The 26646-nt window shown below is 42.9% G+C and overlaps 1 protein-coding gene and 1 long non-coding RNA gene across 4 annotated transcripts in view; one reads left to right on the top strand and one right to left on the bottom strand.

The window, feature by feature from the left end:
• LOC139436079 (uncharacterized) overlaps positions 1-13134 on the bottom strand; it is a 32393-nt gene extending 19259 nt beyond the window's left edge. Inside the window, exon 1 of the long non-coding RNA XR_011645290.1 lies at positions 12784-13134. This is a non-coding gene — a long non-coding RNA (uncharacterized lncRNA). The remainder of the gene's footprint in view (positions 1-12783) is intronic.
• pacrg (PARK2 co-regulated) overlaps positions 1-13836 on the top strand; it is a 36878-nt gene extending 23042 nt beyond the window's left edge. For all 3 annotated transcript variants that reach the window (XM_034111207.2, XM_034111209.2, XM_034111208.2), the window contains 2 exons: positions 1958-2107; positions 13150-13836. In XM_034111207.2, coding sequence (XP_033967098.1) covers positions 1958-2107; positions 13150-13307 — 308 coding nt within the window. In that variant the 3' untranslated portion in view covers positions 13308-13836. The remainder of the gene's footprint in view (positions 1-1957; positions 2108-13149) is intronic.
• The last annotated feature ends 12810 nt before the right edge of the window (positions 13837-26646 follow it).

Here is a 26646-nt window from a genome sequence, read left to right as displayed (position 1 = left end):
GTGTTTTATCCCCTCAACCTCTCACCCACCTGTTGATTTGACATTTTATAGCTTTCCTTTCAGCACCAGTGCTCATGACTGAAGCTGACATTTCGTTGTTAACGTTTCAGTGTGCATGCCCGGATAGTTGCGTGTGTATCAGTGTGACTTATGTGTGCTTGTGAGAGCTTTGTATTTGCATATGAGCTGTTTTGACAAAGGCAGTGTGCACATGTTGCTGTAATCTGAGTGCTCTACTGTAGCACAAGGGTTGTTGTTGTCTTTCTCTCAGGCAGTCTTCTCTCATTCAGTCCGTGGTGCTGGGGGTAAAAGTCAGTATTGTTGAATCCGTAGTAACATGACTTGCTATGGAAGAGAAGGACACACTCCCTGTGGAAGATGGAGGACTGGCAGAAGAAGACTGTGCCTCTCTGTGAATTGATGTTGTTGACTGAACAGGCGCTGAACCAAATGAGTAGCGTTGTCTCCCAGTTGCTTGTAAATCAGACACTTCATTGCACTTGTGGCAACGAGCGTTGTCATTATCAACATGACTGAAGAGTAAACACATTTCATCCCTTATGCTTTTTCAATTCGTGTTGGGCGGCCATTTGTTCTGTGAGAGTAACTGTGACCAGCCATCTTGAAAAGTCAGGTGTCAAAAGAGAAAAAAGAAATCGAATGAAGGAGAGAGCTTTTATCTTTGCTTCAGGTATAAATCGGTATAAGAGGTACTTTATTGATTCCAAATTATGAAATGTTTGCGTTGCAGCAGCATAAAAAACTAAAACAAGGTATTGCACATGGATGAAACAAACAATATTAGAATCTAAAAATAGAATTAAAACTTCATTAAAAAGTAGAGAATATACACTGTGAAGATACAAATCTATAAAGTCTGACAATAAAACACTATTGAAGGATAAAACTATATTGTTGTCATGTATCTGAAAAAATAAAAGCACCTTATTTAGCCTTTTGATTTCAGGCAATTAGTGTTTAGTTTTTCTGTTCTAGTGCTTTCTACAACAAATAGCTCTCTCCCTCTTTCTTCTTCTTCACACCCACCTATTAACACACTCTTCTTCTTCTCTCTGTCAATCAGTGTCTCTGCTCATAATCTGTTTTCTTTGTTAGGACTCTTTCTTCAGACATCTTGCTTATAATGTCTTTCTGTTTTGTTATTGTTGTTGCTTACCACACTGTGATGCCATTAGCATCTCTTTTTTGTGAAAGTAGGCATCAGATGACAGTTTCATGAAGATTAATAGCTAGCACTGGCCTGTTTTTTCACACTTGGGTTGTGCTGACAGTCTGCACATGGGATTACCAGCACTCATGCAGAAGCTCACATAAAAAAACCTTAAAACAGCACAAATAAAACCAGCGTAAAGAAGCAGACAAATATGTCAGTCTCACTTGCTAATCACAGTTATTTTCTAACCCTTTGCCCTACGCCTGTCACGTCTCTTCATCTCTCCGTCTGACAATTTGTCTTCTGTTGTTTTTCTCCTTCTCTCCTTCTCTTTCTTGATCTCTCTAGCCCTCCATCTCTCACGCCATCATTCCCTTTTGTTCTCTCTATCAGTGGGAGACGGAGTTAAGTGCAGCTGTAGGCCAAATAGCCCTGTGATTGGCTCTCACTTACCTCTGCCTCCCTTGTGCATTTGAAATCACTGATTGCAGAGAAGCCATTCTAAATCAAAGTCCAGCTGTAAAGGAAATGCTTTCAAGGTAGAGGGAGTGAGTAGGGGTCAAGATGTGTGTCATTTGGCTGTGTGTGTGTGTGTGTGTATGCTAAGCCCACTCCTTTGTACCATAGAAGTGCAGTTGTCAGAATCGCTCCACATTTACTGTACCTGCTCCTGCCTGAACAAACAACCCATAAATCTGATGTAAAAAGTGACAGATTGTTTCTCCTCGCAGCCTCCCTTTTTGCCCGCTTTCGCTGACCTTTGCCCCCTGTTCCCACATCTAGATGCTCTGAACACGAGGAACCGACAGGTGATCTGCAACACCCTGAAAACCCTGCAGCAGCTGGTGATGTCCGGAGGCATGGTGGGGGAGGCTCTGGTGCCGTACTTCAGACAGATCCTGCCCATTTTCAACATCTTCAAGAACATGAAGAGTGAGTAACAAATGGCTGAGTGTTAATTCAGGGGCAGATGGTGTGTCAGTATGACGAGGGCTCTGCTCTTTTTGTGGGGCAGTGAGTGTGTGGTGGATGTGTAAGAACGCCCTTTGTGTTATAAATCATTTCTGGTGCTAGGACTGCTCCTACGTCAGTGAGTTGATTAACAGCAAACGGTTACGAGCCTGTGAAAGGCAGTGACAAGTATCCATGTGCAGTGTTTAGCCTGTGGTTTGGTTAAAACAGCTGATTCCACAGAGCTGCTCAGTTTTGTGAAATGCAGTGCAGATGTCAAGTGTCTATTTTCTTTGACTGTGCATCTTTTGACATGCAGGCAGAAAGCAACCGGTTTTCTACCTTGTGTTTTCTCTGTGAAATCCAATGTATTCGCCTGTCCCTGAATCTTTTTGTTCCTTTTCCTCCCACCACTTTAACATCCACTTGACAGAGAAGCTCCATTTTGTCCTTTCTGCTGTCAGTCATGCTGAATTGTGCCGTGCTGTTGAGGAGGGGGACTTTGTCCTTGCTCTCCCTGAAAGCCTCTACCTGGGTGACACCAAGACCTGGGGAGATTGGCATCCGATAGGCAGGGCTCTTTGTGTGGCTGTTAGGGGTGTAACGGTTCACAAACATTTCGGTTCGGTACGTACCTCGGTTTTTTGGTCACGGTTCGGTTCGGTACGTTTTCGGTACAGCAGAATTTTTTTTCACAAAATAAAACATATATATATATTTTTTTTTATTATTATTAAACTGTAAATAATGTATTCACTCAAATAAATACAAAATATAATACAATAAACATTAAGGTGCAGCATTTCGATGAACTGAAATAATCTGTATTTGAACTTTACTGTACCAGTACTCACAAAATATAAACTATTAGTTTTGGGTTTTTAATTATTATTAAACTGTGAATATTCACTCAAATAAATACAAAATATAATAAAATAAACATCAAGGTGCAGCATTTCGATGAACTGAAATAATCTGTATTTGAACTTTACTGTACTAGCACCTAAGCAGCCAGCTTGACATAATGACTTGCTTGTCATTGTATTTTCATGTTGTTTAAAGAAAAATGAACTTTTCCACATTGCTTGCTGAAAGGGCAGATCTGCTGGCACTAACAATGTCTCCTGCTGTGGAGAACACCCTCTCTAGGGACAGAGGTAGCAGATACAGCCAGGTAGCGCTTTGCTAACATGGCAACATAAGGATATTTGCCGTTTGTAATAGCTTTGGCTCGGTCTGAACTTTTTGCGAGTGGTGGAGGCTAAATGCTAGCGGGAGTTGGGTTTGCACTTCAGTCTTTTTTCTTTTGGTACCGGTTATATTCACGTTCGGGTGATGCCTTTTCAAGAGTGTGCAAGTTTGATGTATTGCCAGCCGCGTAACTAACAGCTTTGGTTCGGTCCACCTGTCTTTGTCCGTCATCCTTGTACGTAACTGCGAAACCAAAATGTTCCCAAACCGGAGACTTCAATGATGCTGGAGGATTTTCGAGCTCAACTTTATCTGCGTTCGCCATTAATTTTCGACAGTTCCTCAAATTACTGACTAAATTTGAACGCATCCCTCTGACCAGCTCTCATAGCATGCCCTCTCATCCAATGAAATGACTTGCTCGCTCTATGACGCGATGAGCCCAATGTGAGGAAATTACTCTGAATGCTGCGACGCAGCACCTGAGATTACTTCCAAGAAGTTGTTCACGTTCTCAATTGTTTACGTTTAACGTTATATTCGTTCGGTACACTTCGGTACACACGTGTACCGAACCGAAGGGCCCGTACCGAATAATTTCGGTACGTGTACCGTTACACCCCTATGTCAAAGCATTTAGCATGGTGTGACATGATGTGGGACCATTGACGGCTTAGAGGCACAGCCGATGCCAAACGCCGCTCACCGCACCGCACAGTAGGATGTGGAGAGTGACATTGCGAATCAATCATTTAAACACAGGCTTTAACAGGAGAAAACACAAGGCTTTAGTCTCTTAATCAATATCCAATTTGAATCTCTTGTCTCTTTAATTCGCTTACATTATCTTTTACTATTTGCTGAGGTCTAAAAAAGGAGATAGTGGAGGAAAGACAAAGGATGGCGAAGGAAAGCCTCCCTTATTAGCGCGTGGCCGTATGCAAATCTCCTCTGTAAATTAGCTGTCAAATCAATCGCCTAAACCGCTTTGAAGCGTGAGTTCCCCCGCCGCAGCGCACGCTCAGCAGTTGGCCGTTGAACCCCACCAAGAATAGTTTTATCTCCGCCTGGTAGTTACAGGGTCTGTCTACCTGCCTGCCTGCGTGTCTGTCCTTCTCTGGGCGGGCATTGATTAAACCCTGAGCCCACCCCTCACCTGGCAGACGGCCCTGCCATTGACCTCTCCCACAGAGACGAGAGTCAGCCAGATAGAGGCTAAATTGGCTAAACATAGCACGCACTGCATAGGCATCCAGTAGAGTTTCTCACTTTTTAAAGTTTGCTTAGAGTTTGGGGCTGATTATTCAGAAAGTATACAAGTTAGTATATTTAAGTGAGAATATAAATGAGTTCATACATAGATAGATACACATATCTCCAGTGTTTTTCTCCCTTTTTCATCTAGATCACCACCCACTCCCTGCTAACTCACAAAGATACAACTTCAAATGCAGAGAATATACGCTTTCTCTTTTGGGGACCAATTGCTCTGTGAATCAGAACTCTGTGTTCTTTTTCTCTGTGAAACGCAACATTTTTCAGGGTTGTTGTTCTCTAAAACTCTTCATCTCGCTGTGTGCGCCTTTGTCTTTGTCTTGTTTTATGTGGCTTGTTTATACCGATATCACCGGAATAGGAATGACAATACTACCTGCTTTTTATGTATTATTTGTGACAGCCATTAACTCGCTGTCTATGTATGCCCGGATCTGAGGAATGAAGGATGTTGTGACATTATCATTTTAAAACGTGTTTAGGTGGACATATTCTTTGAACTCTGGGATCAACTTTGATGGTTTGATGGATTGAAGCATGAAAAGCGTGTCAATGCTTATTGGATTCCTGTCAAACGTGTGAGAAAGTAGAAGACAGTATTTTCTGATGTCATCTGAAAACAATCAATTGCTTGATGCAACCAGATACAACATTATTAGAGGACTGAGCTGATGGGGATGTTATTATCTGATGTAACCTGTGGGTCACAGGTTAAGGTGTGGAAGAAATGTGTGTGAGGTGATATATACATGTTTCTGATGTGTCAGATCCTTTTTCAAGTGATGGCATCAAACACTTGTTATCTCTGCCAGGCCGTGTGTGTGTGTGTGTGTGTGTGTGTGTGTGTGTGTGTGTGTGTGTGTGTGTGTGTGTGTGTGTGTGTGTGTGTGTGTGTGTGTGTGTGTGTGTGTGTGTGTGTGTGTGTGTGTGTGTGTGTGTGTGTGTGTGTGTGTGTGTGTGTGTGTGTGTGTGTGTGTGTGTGTGTGTGTGTGTGTGTGTGTGTGTGTGTGTGTGTGTGTGTGTGTGTGTGTGTGTGTGTGTGTGTGTGTGTGTGTGTGTGTGTGTGTGTGTGTGTGTGTGTGTGTGTGTGTGTGTGTGTGTGTGTGTGTGTGTGTGTGTGTGTGTGTGTGTGTGTGTGTGTGTGTGTGTGTGTGTGTGTGTGTGTGTGTCGCTGGCTTATCCAAAGGGGGTTTGGGACTTAGGCAGAGAGAAATACCAGTGTGAGGGAAGGACGAGGGTTTGAGACCAAAGTGCAGAGCAAACAAAGTGATTGTTCTGTAATTGAGTCCACGTTTAAAGTACCGGTACTTTTTAAAAGTGCTCCTTTTTTTCAAGACTAATTTCATCTGATCCATATCCTCTCAGAAGAAGATGTTCTTTGTGATTTGATTTTTTGATCATAGCTTAATGCTTTTGTACTTTTTTAAAAAGTACTTTGTTTTGCTTTTGCTATATTGGTACAATGTAAATAATATGTCCTCAGTTGGGATACTACAATGAGGAAAACTCCTAAGTAAACCACCTAATACACATTTTACTAGAACAGTTATTTGTTGATGACACTCATACCCCTTTCACACCAACGCGGTTCCAGGGCCGGTTCGGAGCTGGAGCTTGAAAAGCACCGGTTTTTCCTGTTCACACCGCAGCGGAGCCGACTCTAAGCTCCGGAATCCAGTTCGTTTCAAGCACCAAAAAGTTGTCGGTCTAGAAAGCAAGCACCGCATACGTCACGCTTACGTCGGGGGCAGGGGCAAGATCAACCTCTAACAACAAAAAGCCTAACCCTGTATAATGTTGTTTTTATAGGCAATCATTTAAGCTTTGTTAGTTCCAGTTTTAATATGTGCAATAAGTTCATTTCAATAAGTTTTGCAATAAACATTGAACCAGTCCGGCCCTCGACTAGTACCGATTTTTTTATTTTGGCCCACTGTGTAATTGTGTAAGAACTTTTGAATGTAGCATGGAACGACTGTAAAGTTGGTAGTAAAGTCGTCCCATTTCTTCCATTTCGTTTCGACAGAGCAAAACGAGTAGCGCTTCAATACAATCGGCCATTGTTGTTGTTGTCGATGTGAGGGGTTTCCGCGCGGTTTGGCTTTATGAAGCAGGCACGCAAATGGTTACGTCATGACGCAAACGATGACGCAATGACGCAGCACCAGTCGGGCTCTGAGCAGTGTGAACAGAGCGGGAGCTGAACCGAAGAACCGGTTCCGAACCAGAAAAGCTCTAGCACGGAGCTAGAACGGGAAAAGCCTTGGTGTGAAAGGGGTATCAGAGAGCTTACTTTGATATTTTAATGTTGTTTTCAGTTTCAGACACACAGAAAAAAACAGTGGCAGTGGGAAGGTCGTGTTATTGGTGTGAGCTGCGACAGTGTAACAATGGTCACCAACTAAAGAGGCACCACTTCCTGTCTCTCTGTCCACTTGCTCTCTCTCTCTCTTTTTGTCCTTGTCACATGCAGTTATACTGGCACACTTATCCCTCTGTGTGTGTGTGCTGTCCACGTGTCTTTATGTGTTCAAGTTAACAATACCCTCAAAGATACTTAATAACACACACACACACACACACACACACACACCTCGGCCAGAGTGTCAGTCTCTTTATGAAAGGCCTGCCTGGCGCCTAACTGTGAGGCCCTTTTTAATTAGAGCCCTGCTGTTAAGCACCGGCCTCCTCCAGTAGTCCCAACCACTCCTCACACTCACACACCCTCTGTCTCTGTCACACTCGCCACCACGGTGCTTCCTTCCCTCTCCTTGTGGGTGCCTGGTTCACATACACTATCAGCAACAATAGTTTGTATTAACTGCATTTCATCCAAAATCCTTGGGAAAAATATTATTCAAAAGAATGATTGAGTTCAGATTTTGCTTGCGTGCTTGGGTTTTATTTTATTCATGAGAATCTGAAACCAGTTAAAAAGGAAAACAATTGTTGGCATGCTGTACGATCTCACAAAATAAGAAAGGGGAAAGCACGAATAAACATGCCCTCAGTTTTTAGCCTGAAAGGAAAAACATTTGAATAACATATTATACCTTCTGTTGTCTCAGAATAAAAAGTCTAGCTAATATATTATGATGCAAGGAGAAGAAACAAGGAACATTTTAAATATTGTCACGAGGGAAAAAGCGAATTTTAACATATTCCCAAAGGAAAATCTTTGTTTTAGAAAACTGCATGAAAAAACTAACTTGTCCTTACTCAAACTTAATCGAACGCTCGTTGGCGTTGTTATGTCGTTTAATAGCTCAGGGAACTGGGTATCGCAGGAACGGTTTTTACTCCATTTTATTCATACAGACGGGAAAAGGTATGGGGGGGAAAGGGACAAGAAATGTATGATTGGAAAAGTTGAGGCTTGCTTAATTTTGATTTGTATTGCGCATCATGTCCGTCATACATCAACAAACGTAGGGCGCACATTTGTAGCTTCATATTACTGCCTTTCATTTTAAAGGACTGTTTCCTTGATGCCAATTATATGAACATAGCAGTGCAGTTGTCATCCATTAAGCTACAGTTCCCAGCAGTAACTATCCCCTTTAAATTAACTCTAAATTCTTGGAGGAAACGAGTGCTGCCTGCATCTGTGACTGCTTGTCTTCAGCTTGATGTGGGAAGACAGGTTGTTTAGGACCGTGGAGAATAGGCGATGTAGTTAGAGCAGGGTGGAGGAAAGGGAGGAGGAGGAGGAGAGGAAGGCTGCAGCTGTTGGTCAAGGGTGGGTCGGCAGAAATTACAACAACGTCCGAGAGGAGCACAGACCCTGTAGATAGATAAATAGATAGATTCCTTCAAATAACTCTTACAATCCCACCTTTCGATGCAACCATCCTTTTCTTCCTCCTGATGGTCTTCCTCTGTTGGCGTCTGAATCGAGCCTTCCTCTTCCTCAGAGGAATAGACAGCCAGCTCCTGCTACGGCCCTTTTTCTGTTCACAGGGCTGGAGTTTTATCTATTATGAATTTTCTCTCTGTCTGCCCAGGGTTGGGGATATTGCCGTTAGCAGAGAAAAGAGGAGTGAAGAAGAAGAGCGAAAGTTATTTTGCTAAAGGACATCTGAAGAGGCAGCTTTTCATACCCTCGCCCCCCCCCTCTCTCCCTCCATTCCCGCTTAAACACACTTCCACCTTCTTTCTCCTCTTTAAATATTGAGAATCGTTACTGAATTCCTCTGGCCTCTTCCTTTTGATGCTCAGCAATATAAATACACTTTGAAGGGATAAAACTGTCAGTATGGCAACATTTCCCCCCCTTGCAGGACCTCCCTGCTCCCCCCCCTGCAGGCCCCAATAAACGGGTCTGTGCTTTTCTGGTTCCCATGCCGCACCCCCTCCCTGGCTCCCTGTCTTCTCGAGTCTGAAGGCCAAGCTCTCCCTCTGGGCTGGCTTTGGCTGCTCATTTTCACCGTATCAGAGGGTGGCTCTCAACAGGCTTGGCTTTTTAACCTCCACCAATACAAACACTCACACTGAAGAAGCAGAAGAAGAAGAAGATGGACCTGTATTGTCTTTACACAGACTGTAGAAGTGACCCAGCTCTTTATTTAACCACTCTCCTGCTCCGAGAACACACATCCACAAACTCATTCCTCTCTGATTGCTTTGCCTTTTTTCTTTTATAGCGCACATGGCTGCATTTTAGATGCTATTTAAGGTTTCGCTAACTAGTAGGGTGCAGACGCCTGTGTTGTGGGTAGCTGGAGAATCACACACAGCCTGAGTTTGGATGCAGAGCTATTCGGAAAGGCTGCATTCTTGAGCAAATGCTGTTAGTGTTCCCTGTTTCTCCAAAAGGACAAAAACAGTAAATAGCTGTTAAATGAAGCTGAAGCTGTAAAAGTTGCAGTGCGTCTCTAGGCCAAGCAACGGTCAAAGCGCGGCTGGAGGATTCCCCCCCATCGAGTTAAACAGGAGAGCGAATCCTGAGCAGAGAGTGCAGCACACTAATGGCGCATTTCCACTGCAGCGGGTAGCCCCGTTTAAGCGTCCTGGACCGTCCTCAAGCGGCCAGGCCAGTTTTTGGTGGCATTTCCATATAGCCTAGTACCGGCTAGCGGGTACTTTTTCTCTCTTTTTCCGGCCCCATAAAATCGTGGTTCTATCAGACCAGGGCTGTGACGTCAACACTCGACTGCTGATTGGTCAGAGAGAATCGTCACAAGATCGCGCGCGAGATCATCCCTCGCGTCACATATATATATCAAGAAGCAAGCTTGCAGCATTTTGTAAACGGAGGAGCTACAAAAATGGCAACGTCGAAGAAAAGCACACCGTGGTCGACCGAGGAGGTGACGACGTTCCTACATCTCATTGGGGATGATAAAATCCAGCGGGAGCTCGACGGAACAACGCGAAATGTGAAAGTGTTCCAGGATGTCTCTGCACAGATGTCCGAGCGCGGATTTTCGAGGACTTTCCTGCGATGTAGGGAAAACGGAACGGCTTTACTGGAGTCCCTGCAAGGTACGCTCACTTCTAACAAAGAAGTCTATTTTATCCTTACATTAATGTTCGACAACCCGTGCTTTTATGGAGCCCCAAAGAGCTACATAGCTAGCTAAGGCAGATAGCCTAGGCAGATAGCCTTAGCTAGAGCTATTGTTTGCTAACACCATATGTGCCATTGTTTACGTTCAGTTTTTCTTTTCTATAGTTGCTGTTGCTATTTAGTATTGTGCTGCAGTAGTTTGTGGAATTAACTAGTCATGTTGCTGTTCTAGATGATTACATTGGGACTCGTGAGGAGGAACATTCCCGAACAACGGGTGATGGCAGTGTTCCGTCCACATCGTCAGTGAATCCAGAACGGACCCCAGCCGAAGAATCGACACCGACTCAACCACCAACACCGAGTGCCATCACGACACCGCAGCGTGTGGTTCTAGGTAAGAAATAGAAATGGCAAAACGACTGGAATTGTTTTTTTGTTTTTTTAAACCGTGGATCATCCATCGTCAGTAATTAAAATAAGCTATATCACTGTGTGGAAATGCTCTGTTACAAGTAAAGTCTTAGCTAGTAAGCAGCTAGTACAGTTGTGTGTGACATCCTATCATATACATATATTTATATTCATTATCAACAGGCTGGACATAATGTAATTCACTTTCACAATCATTGTAAACATCTAGGGCCAGAACTTTCTTTAGTTCACCTTACTGTTGTTCTGTTTATACATGTTATTCTTATATCCTTGTGTGACCTGTACCTGTCCTGTGTTTTTTCCTTATTGCTAATTATTATCTTATTGTCACCCAGGCAAGAGGAAACGAGGAGGAGAGGATCGGGCCCAGCAGGAACGGCACCATGACTGGGCAGCGTCTCCTCCATGATACTTCAAAAAACCTTAATAGTTATTGTACATATTATATATTTTTTATCTAGTTAATTTTTAAATGCAACATTTGTACTTCCTTGTTTATTTATTTTCTTTAAAATGTTCATTTTATATTTACAATTCCATGTATATTTATGCTGGCTGCAATTCAGTTTTACATTTTTTATTTGTATTGTTTAATGGCATGCCTTTGATACAACATTTGTATTTTTATACTGCCATCAATAAAGTACTTCTTTGACTTATCTTATCTCTTGTTGATAATGAATGGCACCCAACATAAAAAAATCATAAACATACATGAATTTATAAAGCAATAACAAACACCATCAGTTAGGAAAAAGCCCCTTACTTTTAAGAGAAATTGAGTTTGCTAGCTTGAGGTCCTACTCTAAAACATTATTACATGTTTATTTTGTAATGGTATTAAGAATACATGATAAATACATGTAGAAATTGCTCAATTGTAATACCCTCGTTCTACTACACTCAAACAACACATTCCTTATATATTTTAAAGACCAAAATAAACCTATAACCCATTCAAGCAAGCTTTTAACATGTCTAGAAGAAAGATTGAGGTTATATTTAATATATTATTTTATGTTGTGGATACTTTAGTCTCCATCCATGTTTACAATTGTCCACACTATTTTACACTTGCATTTATGAATATAGTTTTGCTGTGTTTTACACTTTAGTATTTATGTTTATAGTTAGCTTTGATATTTGCTTAATTGATTAGAAAGGTTTTCTTTTCATGATCTGATATTTCCTCAAATGTTATTATGGGGCAGTACTTACTGGTGCTTGAATTTCAAATATTCAATTCAGATAATATTTGTTTAAAACATTTGACAAACACATGTATATGAAAAATGAATTTATTTATGTTCAATACAATGAATACAATGCAATGCTTGCTGTGATCACTTTCCTTCTTGCTGTGATAACAAGCCACACACCAAGAAACAAGTAAACGATCGCTTCCACATCCTCCATTGTTGTGTGTGTTTTGTGAGTTGTGTCGCATTGAAGATGACGCCACTGCAGTTTTACCCAGCGTCGCTCCGCCCAAAAAGCTGATCGCCCCGCCTACACTGCGTTGCTACCCCAGGTCCTAAAGTGTAATGGAAATGCGCCACGGCCTCGGACGGCCAGCGAGGCAGCCCGAGGCCTGAGCGAGGACGCTTAGGGACGCTTAAACGGGGCTACCCCGTTGCAGTGGAAATGCGCCATAACATAGACGTGTTACTGCTTAACAGCCCTCTTTATGGGATCGCCTCTTTGTTTTAATGAGGAGGCCATAGATGGGTGGAGAGGAGATGTAGAGTGAGAGAGAGGAGGGGGGGGGGTTGAGTCCGTTAGGCAAGATGAGCGATTAGAAAAGAGTGAGAAGGAATAGAGGATGGAGTATTAGGAAGAAGTCGTTGAGAGGCTTAATGTCTCCTTCTCTCCGCAGGTCTAATTAGCAGAGAAAGAAGAGTGTGAGCGGCCCTCCTTAAAGTGCTGCTCTTCATTTTCTGTGTCACTTATTTTCTCTTCCAACTCGTACCACAAATGCTTTGAGTGGAAGGAAAACGCTTTTTTTTCCGTTTAGTTTTATAGCCTCAAAAAATAAATCCACTCTCTTTTTGTTAAACAGGACTCTTTTGGCAAGCAAACTTTTGTGTGTGTGTGTGTTAGTTTGTGTGTCCTGGGGGAGGAGAGGTTTTGCAGCTTTCTTTCTGTATTGTGATTGGCCACTTGTGTATTACGCTATTGTCTTTTTTTGTTATTTACTGCACACAAAAACACCTGAAAAATGCAAAATCATAAACACACACACTCCTACCTGTGGAGGGAGTCCAGGTCAATGCTTATGCGTAGTGTGCATCAACGCGGCGTTGTGCAACAGCAGAGCCGTCTCCAGTTCGCACGTCCTTTACGCCTCTCTGCAGGCCTGCCTCATTAAACTTTCAGCTGAACAGTTAAAAAACGCTGCTGCTGTTCGGTCCCAATTGGCCGTGGCGTGAGAGCAGTCAATTAAATTCAGTCTGTCCACTGGGTTTGAAGTCAGATGGAAGGATGGCATTTGCAGCAAAACACCGCGCCGTGGCCACAGGTGCTGCTTTTCATCAACCTTGCAGTCTGCAGTGACCCCGACAGAGCTGGAATATCTGTGTTTCTCTCCCGTCTGACTCTGTTTCCTTGTCCCCAGTCAACTCTGGAGATGGCATCGTCTACGGCCAGCAGCAGAGGCAGAACATCGGGGAGCTGATCCAGGAGACTCTGGAGATGTTCGAGCGCTACGGAGGAAAAGACGCTTTCATCAACATCAAATACATGGTGCCCACATACCAGTCCTGCATGATCTGAGCGGGGAAAGTGGAGGGGGGGGGGTGTCCCTGACGTGAAACAGACTCTTGACTTTACCTGTTTCTCACTTGTTTTTATCTGCCCCAAGCGCTAAAATTAAACCTTTATCTTATCACTTTCTTTATCGTAGCCCTTTCATAATCTCGTCGTCTCTTCACTCATTCTCTTTTTGTTTCCGAGCTGATCTTTACTCTGCTGCACTCAAACCTCTCTACCCCCTCTATTATTTAGTATATCCTTTCATTAAATTCAGTACAAGTCACACTTTCTGTATCTGTATATTAATCACAATCACTTATTAATACAAATGGAAGCTTGACAGAACAGATTTTCCTCATTGAAATACAACAGTATGTTTAATATATTAGCCATGCATTGTTCATTTTTTCATTGCTTTCGTGATTTATTTAGCTGCTGATGAAGAATCCCTCGATTCACAGTGACTTTTATTTCAAACAGCGATATGCGTCAGATGAAAAATGTGACTCATCATGTATAAATTGAAAATTACATTATTTTTAATATCAAACGCTCTCCTCTGCTTGATGCAGACTGTTGACTGTAAAAAGTGAGTTATTTACTACTTCACAGGGAACAGCAGCTGTTGCCAGCTTACATTTCCGTCAGCTCCAGCAGATTCTATTGCACAGTGACACCATTTCAAGGAATACAAAGTCTCAGGTCCACAGAAACTGCTCAAACTGCTCCTGCTACATTCTTTGCCTTTTTAAAGCAAGCTTTCAAAAATGTGTCAAGAGACGCATTTCCGCCAGAGCTTCACTTTAGATCAGGGGTGGGGAACCTTTTTCCTCTCAAGGGCCATTTCAATGTTTCCAACATCCTCCGAGGGCCGTACAAATGATTGACCTCTGCTTAAAAATACTAAAATCACAGCCCATTCATTTGGCCTTTCTTTCATGCTGTGCAAAGAAAAAGCAACCTCTTAATCCAGATATCTCACCATGACTCACACATACGTGCACGGTGTGGCGTGACCACCCAAACTGAAATATATGGACACAAGATGTGTGCAAATGTATTTAGTTTCCTATCCATGTGAACCTGATTTAAGTGGGGGGGGGGGGGGGACCTCACCTCCTTTAGGGGGGTCCAGGGGGTATGCTCCCCCGGGAAGATTTTTTTTTTTTTAAATGTTGAGTTAAAAGCATCAATCTGGTGCACTTTGAGAGCAACATTAGGAGATCGATGGATACATCTCTCAACACCCATATGAAACAGAACTGTAAGCAGATTTTCTTTTTCTTTATGGATATTTTACAAATCACTCCCCTTTTAAACTGTATTCTTGTTTATTAATAACAACTTTTTTTACTGTCATAGTATTTTATACCCGTTTACTTTATTCTCTTGTTTTTTTATAACTATAATGATCATATAAAGATGTGCCTTTACCTCACTGGTTGTAGAAAAAGCTTCTTATATTCGTTAGCAGAGCTAGCTAACCAGATGCTAATAACAACACAGTTATTGACTGTATGATCAGTATGACAGATGAACAGACCACTGGGCTTTCAGCTAAAGACACAGCCACGCAGAAACTGCGGCATGTGTACGGCTCCTTATGGGTACTGACATTTGTGGAAGTGGCGGAGCGGCGTTCTGGTGCTCTGCTCTCCGTCAGAACCATGGTCAGAACTGCCTCCCTGTCAGACGAGACATATACCACGTGATGACACGTTAGGCTCGTGATGTGTTCATGGTCACTGACCTTGGCTAGGAAAAACAGGGACTCGCTTGTTTAATTTTTTTGCGGTCTAGATTTCTTTAGTTTTTTTGCGTATATTTATAAATTACCTCGAGGGCCGTAGCGAAAGGTCTCGCGGGCCGTATACGGCCCGGGGGCCGGAGGTTCCCCACCCCTGCTTTAGATATATGCACAATTTTGAAAATATTGAGTAGTTTACTTTTTTTGTGCGGAAACTGTAAACACCCGAATGCCGTTATCTCTTCACTTGGAAGCTTTTCATTGGAAAGGCGCTAATGCAGCCTGGGAGGTAAAACAAAGAGGTTTGGTAAGATTATTAAGATGCAGGCCTGTCTTTTCATAAACTCTTGTTCTACATCTGCATTTTGTCTTCTCTACAATTGCTTGTGTTTCGTTGTACCACTGTACCCATTCTGTCACAAACACAGCTGGAGACGAAGCCTGTCTAAACATGCAGGGAAGGACGCATAGGAATGAAGACTGGCAGCATTCCTCCAGATCACTCACACACACACACACACACTTACTTTGAACTCAAGAACCCTGCAGTGATCAGTGAACCCTCTGTGTATGTGGGCTTATTCGTGACCGTGTCTGACAACATACACATTATCTGTTAGTGCATCCTCACCAGCCAGTACCTGAGCAGGCTTAACAAATCTCGTGTTTCTTAATGTGCTTATTTAAGGTGCTCTCTCCCACTATCCTCTCCCCTGCAAAACAGTGGAAACGTATTCCCTGCCACAATAGAAGTTTTAACCAGCCATATTCCCCCGACACACACATACAACCCTGGGACCTACATAGTGTAATTGATTTCTGACACTCACAAGGACACTTGCACGTCTCTTATTGTAACTCATGTCTCCAGCAAAAGCGACTTTACAGGCCTTCGGAGGAATCTATTCTCAAGCAGAAGACAGGTTCATAATGCTCATATTTCAACCTCAGCACATCTTGAAAAGAATGTCACTGAATAGCTGTTCCACGCTGCTGAACCCGGCCGCGCTCCTCTCCGCCTGTTGCCTGATCTCTGCACTGAGAGACGAAAAGGAGTGCAGCGTAAGTCCCCTTTCAACACTAAAAGCATAATAGGCTACATGTTTAAATCTATGGTTTAAATATGAGTCGACGGAAGATTTTCAAAACGGAGCATTTGCAAAGACAAGTAAAGAACTACTCCGAGCACTGCTGTGTCCCACTTTGTACGGCGTCAGCTAAATTTAACGGGGTCCTAAGTTTCCATGGCTTTCCGACCGAACTCGAGCTGCGAAAACAGTGGCTGGTTAAAATACGACGCGATAACTTCACAATCTCCTCTCACTCCAAGGTCTGCAGTCGTCACTTCTCTACAGATCAACTAATAGAGCCAAAAACCCTTGATGGCCGTAGGAGGCTTGTGAAAGGTGCTGTACCAACTCTGTTTGAGTGGAATCACTTCACTGCTCAAACACCGCGGGCTCGTGTTTGGGAGAGAAGGGAGCGGCCCACTGAACCAGTCTCTCGGGAGGAGCAGGAAGAGCACATCGATGTCCGTGACCATGATTACTGCTCAGCCCCTGAACCAGCTTCACTGGACATGTCCTCTCAAGCTACAGAAGACGACTCCAAAACAGTGGAGGATCTGCAGAAGCAACTGCAGGAGTTAAGAGTCCAGCGAGAGTTTTGCTGACAGCGGTTTGCTGGCTCCGACGACAACATCCGATTCTATACCAGGTAATGTTTTGGCTAAATTCTATCCAAGTTTTTGAGATGGGTTAGCTTATAAAGAATCCTGTTTACCTGCCGTTTGACTGCTGACTATATGCATGCAGTGTTGGAATAAGTAGGCTACTCAACTTAACTGAAGTATAAGTACAAATACTATGGTTTGAAAATACTCCTGAACTGAACATGTAGAATCATAAATCATGTGTTTTTATAAGTAACTAGAAACTATGAAGGTTAACTAAATGTGGTGGAGTAAAACATACTAATACTAACAACATACTGATAATACTTTGCTACAAGTGGAAATCTTCAAAACCTTACCAAAGTAAAAGTACATGTCAATATCCACTGCATTTCTCCCAGTTGCACACTTAAGAATGAAGAGTAAAAGTAGTCATTCTGTGTCAAATGTTCCCTGTATGTTTTAGATTATTATTACTGCTGCTTTAATGTAGTTGTTACATGTTACTGCTGTATATTACTATACCTGCACCAAGTGCCTTCTTGATCAGTCTATTTGAATTGTAATGTATTATAGCAAACAAGAGGAAAGCATTAGCCCATGTGTTACAGTTAACGAGTCAATTAATGACTGACATGTGTCTTTTATGAACAGGTTCCTGAGCTATAACCACCTGATGGCCTTCTGGTTTTTGATTGAGCCTTCCATTTATAAAATGGTTCGTGTCACAAGAGCGATATCAGCTGCCAAGAGGAATGAAGAAGTGGTTACACACGCACGTCCATCAACGGTAGGCTACGTTTCTTTTAACACACACTCTAAACCAGGGGTGGGGAACCTTTTTCCTCTCAAGGGCCATTTCAATGTTTCCAACATCCTCCGAGGGCCGTACAAATGATTGACCTCTGCTTAAAAATACTAAAATCACAGCCCATTCATTTGGCCTTTCTTTCATGCTGTGCAAAGAAAAAGCAACCTCTTAATCCAGATATCTCACCATGACTCACACATACGTGCACGGTGTGGCGTGACCACCCAAACTGAAATATATGGACACAAGATGTGTGCAAATGTATTTAGTTTCCTATCCATGTGAACCTGATTTAAGTGGGGGGGGGGGGACCTCACCTCCTTTAGGGGGGTCCAGGGGGTATGCTCCCCCGGGAAGATTTTTTTTTTTTTTTAAATGTTGAGTTAAAAACATCAATCTGGTGCACTTTGAGAGCAACATTAGGAGATCGATGGATACATCTCTCAACACCCATATGAAACAGAACTGTAAGCAGATTTTCTTTTTCTTTATGGATATTTTACAAATCACTCCCCTTTTAAACTGTATTCTTGTTTATTAATAACAACTTTTTTTACTGTCATAGTATTTTATACCTGTTTACTTTATTCTCTTGTTTTTTTATAACTATAATGATCATATAAAGATGTGCCTTTACCTCACTGGTTGTAGAAAAAGCTTCTTATATTCGTTAGCAGAGCTAGCTAACCAGATGCTAATAACAACACAGTTATTGACTGTATGATCAGTATGACAGATGAACAGACTACTGGGCTTTCAGCTAAAGACACAGCCACGCAGAAACTGCGGCATGTGTACGGCTCCTTATGGGTACTGACATTTGTGGAGGTGGCGGAGCGGCGTTCTGGTGCTCTGCTCTCCGTCAGAACCATGGTCAGAACTGCATCCCTGTCAGACGAGACATATACCACGTGATGACACGTTAGGCTCGTGATGTGTTTATGGTCACTGACCTTGGCTAGGAAAAACAGGGACTCGCTTGTTTAATTTTTTTGCGGTCTAGATTTCTTTAGTTTTTTTGCGTATATTTATAAATTACCTCGAGGGCCGTAGCGAAAGGTCTCGCGGGCCGTATACGGCCCGGGGGCCGGAGGTTCCCCACCCCTGCTCTAAACACAAACTGAAGGGAAAATGTTTCTCTGACATTTCAATAGCCGCGTTCACACTGCGGTACTTTTCCCACAAAGGTTCATGCAAACTTAGTTCATGATCGCGTTCACACCAAAAAGAGCCGGTACTAAAAGTAGTTCATGCGAACCTTTTTACCCCCTCGAAAGTCCCTGCTAGAAAGCAGGGACTTTCGAGCGGCTCTTTTTTGAGAAAAGAGCTATATTCCTGATTGGCTGGGCGAATTGCAAACCACGCCCCGTAAAACTCCCAAAAAGTTATGTGAAGCCGCCATTTTATTATCCTTGCATTAGCATTATTAGCATTAGCCCAGCGCAGAGAGACAAACTTATGGCAACACAAAATAAAACATGGGAGCGGTGGAGATGAGGAGGTGTCGGCGTTCTGGCGATTTACTCCGGGGACTTTGGGCGGCAGTATACGCCGTGAAGTGGTTTGCGGTCTGCCAGTAAACCCAAAGCAGAAGAAGAAGAAGTGACGTCAGCGGCTTCATTTGCCTAATCCACCCCCAGGGACTTTCTCCGGTGTGAACGCGGTCTGTACTTAGTTCATGCGAACTAAGTTCGCATGAACCTTTGTGGGAAAAGTACCGCAGTGTGAACGCGGCTATTGCTTTCGTGTAGGCTAAAAGGCTATAGTACTCAATCATTTTTGAATACATCAGAGAACTAAAACAACTTAATGTTTTTCCCATGGCAGTGTGCGAAAAAGTACACGTCCCACCGTCCGGGACGTGTTATTTACAATATCGGACAAGTAGATCTTTCAATTGACTTGTCCGGCGGACAAGTGACGTTTTTCGCCCCGATGTATTGACAAATTATTGATACATTCAGTTTACAAAAGGCAGAACTCATTCGCAAATTGTCCGTGTCCGCCATTGTTCGTTTAGAAATGTTAGTTTCGGTTCTGCATGTCGATTCCTAAGGAAATGCATCTCGCCGCTTTCTGTACAGTTAGACGGGGGCTGGGCGGGGCGGGGCGGGGCGGAGCGGGAAGTGTAGCACAGTGGCCGGGTTGGGAAGCAACACTCGGTTCCGAGTAGGAACAAATAACAATTGTCCGGTCCCGGGATTAATAAGAGTTGTGAGGAGGGGAGGCGAGGCCGAGCCCCGCGGACCGCAGCTCTCTCTATGCTCCGTATCAGCTGATCGCTGCACGGTGCAGCTCAGCGCCTCTCTCTCTTTCTACACACAGCGGATCCGCTGCCTGTTTAACAGCCTCAACTTTGTCAAACTTTCTATGTTCTTTCTCTAACACGTAATGAAGGTTATTAAGCGTTTTAGCTCCTATGCTGTTAATATTGACCGCCATTTCCTTTATGAAGTGAAGCAGCCTCCCTGTCTGTCCTCGCGCTGTCCTCACATCCCCGGACCCCCAGACTCGGAGGAGCAGGATGTCAGTATTGTTTATGAAGCAGGGTATAGAAAGTACATTATTGAAATGCTATTTATACTATTTATTAACTTTTACAAACAGTGAGGGACTGGGCAGCTGCAGCAGGTGTATTGCAGGACATGTGTAAGCGTGCAAGCGTCTTTGAGTTGTAGAAAAGCGCTAGGCCTATAGGCTATAAATATAATAATAATAACTTTATTTGTATAGCACCTTTCATACAGGGGATTGCAGTTCAAAGTGCTTTACATCAGTACAAAATAAGACATAACATCAGTGTAAAACAAGCAGCAAGAGCATAAAGTGGGATAAAATAATTAAAAATAAAAACATGGGGAATAAAACATAGAGAAATAGTGCAATGTCAATCACAGAGAATAGTGCAGTATAATAGTGTAAGATCAGTAAAATGCTTTGGTAAAGAGATTAAGCCTTCCCTAATATTGTTGGGTAACGTGTTCCACAGTTTGGGGCGTAGTTTACAAAGGCTGCATCACCGATCTTCTTAGGACTCTTTCTGGTGACCTCTAGTAGACCTGCAGCTGATGATCGCAGAGTTCTGGCGGGTGTGTAGTTCATTAGAGAGTCAGCCATGTAGCTGGGTCCTTGTCCATTCAGAGCTTTGTATGTGAGGAGAAGCACCTTCAAATCAATTCTGAAGGTTACAGGAAGCCAGTGGAGAGTAGCCCTCCTTCCTTTTGGTATTCGTTAGTAGTCTAGCTGCAGAGTTTTGAATGAGCTGGAGTCTTTGTACATTCTCAAACTGCACCACTTAGAACTAACTAAACAATGCAGAGATTATTTTTATATAATTGTATTCAATAACCGTAAGAAATTAAACAGTATGAAGTGATTTGTAAATAGGAATACAGATTTGACTTAATGTTTTCAGAAATATATTTTTCTCCCAGTTTGTCATGGGACTTATTTTCACCCTCTCAAAGAACCGGAACCGAAAATAACCGGAATCGAAAAGCAGAACCGGAATCGTTAAAATACAAACGATACCCATCCCTTTGTGTGATGCAGTAAAATGTTACCGCTCACTTACGTTAGCGGTGTCGTAAAAACCGTGGGAAAATGTAAAAAAATACGATGACGAAGAAGAAGATTCCAGTGGCCCCAATTTTTGTCAATTCTGGACAAGTGAAAAATGTATTCGGACAAGTACATTGCCAAACTCACTTGTCCATGGACAAGTACTCTCTAAAAACTTTTTCTCACACTGCATGGTGTGCTACTCTCATGACATTAATATAGTACCCTTTTTTTGTTTTTATCTTCCAGAGACAGCTGCTTCAGCCAATTGACGAGTTCTTCCTTTTTCTCTGCTTCCTGTCGGTGGGTTTGAAAGAAAGGGACCTTGCAAACCGCTTCAACATACACCAGTCCACTGTGAGCCGCAACATGGACGAGTTTTCTTACAACTTTATTGGGGTCACAGTGCATCTGGCTTACACCTGCAGAAGTTCAAGCCCACCTCCCAGAGGCATTCAAAGATGTCCAAAACACACAGGTGATCCTGGATTGCACAGAGCTGAGGTGTCAAACACCATCCTCACTCCTCCTCCAAAGTGAAATGTATTCTACATACAAATCTCACTGCACCATGAAAGCCCTGGTTGGCATAGCCCCACATGGCGCAGTGACATTTGTTTCCAGTCTGTATGGTGGTTCTGTCAGCGACAAGGAGATTTTCAAACAGTCTGGAATAGCTGCGTTGTTGACTGAAAACATGGCAGTGATGGTAGATAAGGGCTTCCTGATCAGTAGTGCTGGAGCGACGCGTCGACGACGTCGACTTAAAAATATCGTCGACGACATATTTCCGCGTCGACGCGTCGCTACACACACGTGGGTGTGTAAAAAAAGCAACAAGCCGTTCGCAATCGCACTTCAAACACAATGGAGACTGAAACGGCTACCACCTCCTCACACGATTGCGCACGAAGCCCTCAAACGAAAACATCTCGCCCTAGGTCTTCAAAAGCATGGGAATATTTTAAAGTTAGTCCAAAACGCAAAGATATTGTCATTTGCAGTCTTTGCCAAATGGAGTTGGCATATCACACAAGCACCACGGCTATGTTGGAACATTTAAAGCGGCAGCTAGCTGTGGTAGCTAGCATTTGCTCTCCGATTTCTACATACAAATGGAATTATGGATTATAAATTCCATCATTTTTTTATACATAGACGTTAAAAACCTATGGATTAACCGATTCAGCCGCGTTGTTTCTCCTTTTAATGCCATTGAACACGTCTTTTGATCAGATTGACAGCTACGGTGGTGAGACGATCTCCCTAGAAGCTCTGTAAAGGTACGTGTTGTGATGACTGTATTTGCTTCCCCTGTCGCGAGTCCGGATCACTCAGTGATGATACTATATACCTACATAATCTGTGGAGTCTCAGCTTTAATCGGATATCTTGTCTGTGCAGCTACGATGAGTAATAAGGGTACTTTTATCTTGAGTTCTGTGCCAATGTCCGTTAGCATTTTTCGCTCATGGGTCATTCAGATGCTTCTTATGAGACTTGTGTTTTGTTTTGGTAAACATGGTTTGTATCGGCAGTTAGCTGAGATTATTCCCGTTAATCTGGTATAACACATTAATAGTTTGTTAAATATTAAGATCCCCTGAGACACAGTATTCTGCACATTTTTTTTTTTACATTACGTTTTTTTTACATTACGTTTTATATGAATTGAACAACAGAAAAATAATCGTTAGATTAGTCGACTAATCGATCAAATAATAGCCCGATTAATCGTTTTCGAAATAATCGTTTCCCCCCAGCACTGATCAGCGATTGCTGCAAATGCAAAGTGTACTGCCCACCTTTTCTGTCAAAGCAGAAGCAAATGCCAGCCTATCAGGTGAGGGAGACACAGGCCATTGCCAGACTGAGGGTTCATGTGGAGCGTGTCATCAGGAGGATAAAAGAGAACAAACTTTTTGATGGCGTCATCCTCCTGTCCCATGCCTACAACATCAACCAACTGTTTGCAGTAGCATGTGTGCTGTCAAACTATCAGAACAAAGCACTGGTCAAGAAATGGGTGAAATAAGACAAGATGATGACACCTGTGCAGGTAGCTGTGATTAAGCTGGGTGAGCACACCGTGTTGCCTGACACACGCTAGTGTTTTGTTTGAATAAATGGTAAATAGCAAATTACAATGCGTTGATGATTTCTTACAAATGCAATGATTTACTATTCATTACACAAAAATCACTTCACTTTATTGTCTTTTTAAATACAATTGTATATTTATTTACATATGAAATGTGAACAAACAAACAATATAAACAATATATATCAAAAACAAAATATTGAAATCATATTTTGCTGTCATTCAGAACACATGATTGAGGGATTGCCTCCTAAAAACAATGACGGCTGAGCCAGGGTCTAGCAGCTAACTGCTTACAGAGTTAACAATGGCTGCAGTGCCCACTACTTTTGTAATGACAGGTACTTCGGCATGTATGTGTAAAAAAAAAAAGTCTACTTTTTCTCTGATTGCTCTTTGCACTTCTGGATCTGTGTATATTCTTTGCACCAGGTAGTCCTCCTGTGCCCACACTACAAAGTCACACCACTGCATCCCAGACACAAGAAGTTGACCCTGTACTTGCCAGTAATAGGCATGGCTTTTCTTGAGCTTAGGGGAGCCACATTCCATCTGCACATATTTGCAGTCGACATAATTTGGGACGTTGGGACATTTGAATTCAACAAGGCCAAATTGGGGATATTCTGTTGGGTCAAATACAACTCCATCAGGGGAGGCACCAAGCCAGGGCGTAGAGGGGTGAATGACAAGGCCACAAGGGGAGTAGTTCACATTTGCCAGTCTACTGTATTCAGCTGCTACTGTGGGCTCCATCTCTGCACCTCTCCTCATTTCTGCAGTCTGCCTTGTACCTTTGAGTATTCGCTCTGCAAGAGAGTTAGCAGAGCTCTCACCTCTGATGTGACAAATCTCTCTAAACCTAGAGGCAGTAACCCTGGGTTTGCAGAGCAGATGCCACTGAGCTAGAGCTTTGCTCACGGGTAGCCTCCTCAATTTTGTGAGACATTTCCAAATCAACAGATAAGCTGTTAATATGCAGTTGCTCCTCTTCTGAGCACACCAGCGGTAAATCACATGGCAAGATCACATACCCCTCTATGGGCAAGTGGGGTGTTGGTGGTGTGTCAGTGTGAAGTGTGGTGTACCGAGACGTCAAAGCAGGCATCTGATAGGACAGAACACTGCCCTCCTGCACAATCCCGAAGGCACTTTCCACAAGGGGCTTGTCAGGTCTCATGTTCATTGTGGTCACAAGCGGTCTGTCTTCAATGCTGAATGCTGAGTATGCCTCCGTAACTCTGAACAGGCAGGGATCTGGTAATGGCCCCACCATGCCTCTGTAGAATCCACTCCTACAAAGAATGGCAAAGACAATATAGCACATTAATGTGACAAAGGTTAGGAATACAGCACCAGAATTATGAATTTAAAAAACACAGGAAACACAATTTTCCAGCTAAAATTACCTTACTCCAGTCTGCACCATCCTATTTGGTACAGGCTTGGTGAAGACCATGGAGGTGATGGGCCCTGGCTTCACACCCTTAAGGAAAAGACAATTACTGTTCGTTGAGTCACTTTAAAACAGAAACTCTGTGAAAGATTACAAGTATTTGAACCTCATTGAAATTACCATTGTTCGCGGCTTGTGCCATTGCTGTTCCGATTCAGTACAGCTATGCACAGGTGGCACAACTGACATGTTCAGTTCAGTGTAATGTGCTGTTTGGAACAGCAATGCTACTGTGTGATTTCACAAAACAGTTCCTGCAACACAGGAGCACTGGTTGTGCGTGAGCACCACTGGTGATGAATCACGAAGCGTTATCTAAAAAAGAGAGAAGAAATACTAGTGATTAGTAACCTCACTTGTGGTAAATGAGCCAGGAGGTTATGAGTAGAATTATTGGTTATTTTTACTGACCCATTATCCTAGAAGAAGCATGTATTCCTGAATGCTTAGTGTTACCCTCTTACCCTACAATACCACAATGAACTTTCTTTGGAAACTAAGATACCTTGAAAATGGTATTAAAGCAGTTTTGACTATATATTTGAACCCCCACACTTACACATCCATAATCAATGTAATAATATCTGACCAATCAGCTGTGGTAAAGCAGTAGGACACTGTAGGACAAGTAGGACACTGTTGAGATTCCCTTAAGGTAAACTAATGTTTAACTGAACTGAAACTCAATAAACAGGGGGGAACACAGTGGCAATGTTGCCTGCCTACACTCAAACTGTGTGCTGTCTCGCTCTTCCTCATTGACCTGTAGCACAAGGCTCTCACGCTGCCCTGCCCTGTCAGCCTGTCTTTATTGGACACTGAATGAAAAAAAACAGAGCAACAGCGTTAGATCTATACTCACGTCAAAACATCTATGGCAACATTGCTTTACAAAAGCCGATACCATTATGCAGTGTGGCTAACAACAAGACAACCTTGGCTAGGCTATAAGGCTATTAAACAATAGTATTTGTTAGCAAAATGGCTAATGTTTTAAAGAATTAACACCAGAAACGGTACATAGCGTTACCCAGAGCCCTATAGTAGTCTACTATAGTAATAGTATAATAATAATAATAATAGTAGTTATACTATAGGGCTCTGGCGTTACCTAGCTTTTGACAGCTAACGTTAGCATAACCCGGAGCATAAGCTAGCTGGTTAGTACCGGTTACCTTCATAGTTGTGTATATATGACGCAGCATATAATTTGAAGCCTTTATCGAGTTTGCTGGCTGGGGCTTTAGTCGTCCGGCAAATCCGATGAACATCTGACATTTTTAATTTCGGAAGCTCTTGTAGGCAGCGGGTGTAGAAGGTCGTCATTTTCCATCAACAGGAAATGAATCGGCCGCTCTGAGTAGAATGCGGAAGTGACTGTGCATGTAGCCTATTCAGTTGCGCCACTTATGTGACAGACAAGAATAGTCAACTCTAATGTCCAACACTTAATGTGGAGAAAGAGATGTCCTGTATGGGTTGATTGTGCGTTGATCTGTTGGTAATGCCTCAGGGTTCCGGTGGGCATGTAAACAAATGCATAAAGCTGCGCTATACTTTGTGGCCTCACCCAGTTGCATAGCGACACTTATTGTTTAGGTGTCTTTTAATAAGCAGGTAGTCATATCATTAGCTAGAACTAGCTGGATCTGATCGATATGGACATAAACGCGAGTGAAGTCTAATCTGACGGGAGAGAGAGATCACCTGCTGCTGCTGACGAGTCGACACGCAGCTCTGCATCACATGCAGCGGTGAGCGGACAAAACACACACTTCAGGTTAGAATATCACACGTAGCTATTTTAATTACCTCTCAAACTACCTAAACTAGTTATAGATGCGTTTAGTTTTACTGTCGGGTCACTCATTACTGGATCCGCGAGCTGCATGATACTGGCATAATAGATTGCCCGATCGGGCAACCAGCAGGTGAGGCTTCATTGCCCGAGCTAAATGCTAGATGGCCCCGGGCCATCGGGCAGTCCTTAATGTCGAGCCCTGCTGCTTCAC

The sequence above is a fragment of the Pseudochaenichthys georgianus genome, chromosome 22, assembly GCF_902827115.2.
Source record: "Pseudochaenichthys georgianus chromosome 22, fPseGeo1.2, whole genome shotgun sequence".
Classification (NCBI taxonomy): domain Eukaryota; kingdom Metazoa; phylum Chordata; class Actinopteri; order Perciformes; family Channichthyidae; genus Pseudochaenichthys; species Pseudochaenichthys georgianus.
This window is presented reverse-complemented; position numbering and strand designations above follow the sequence as displayed.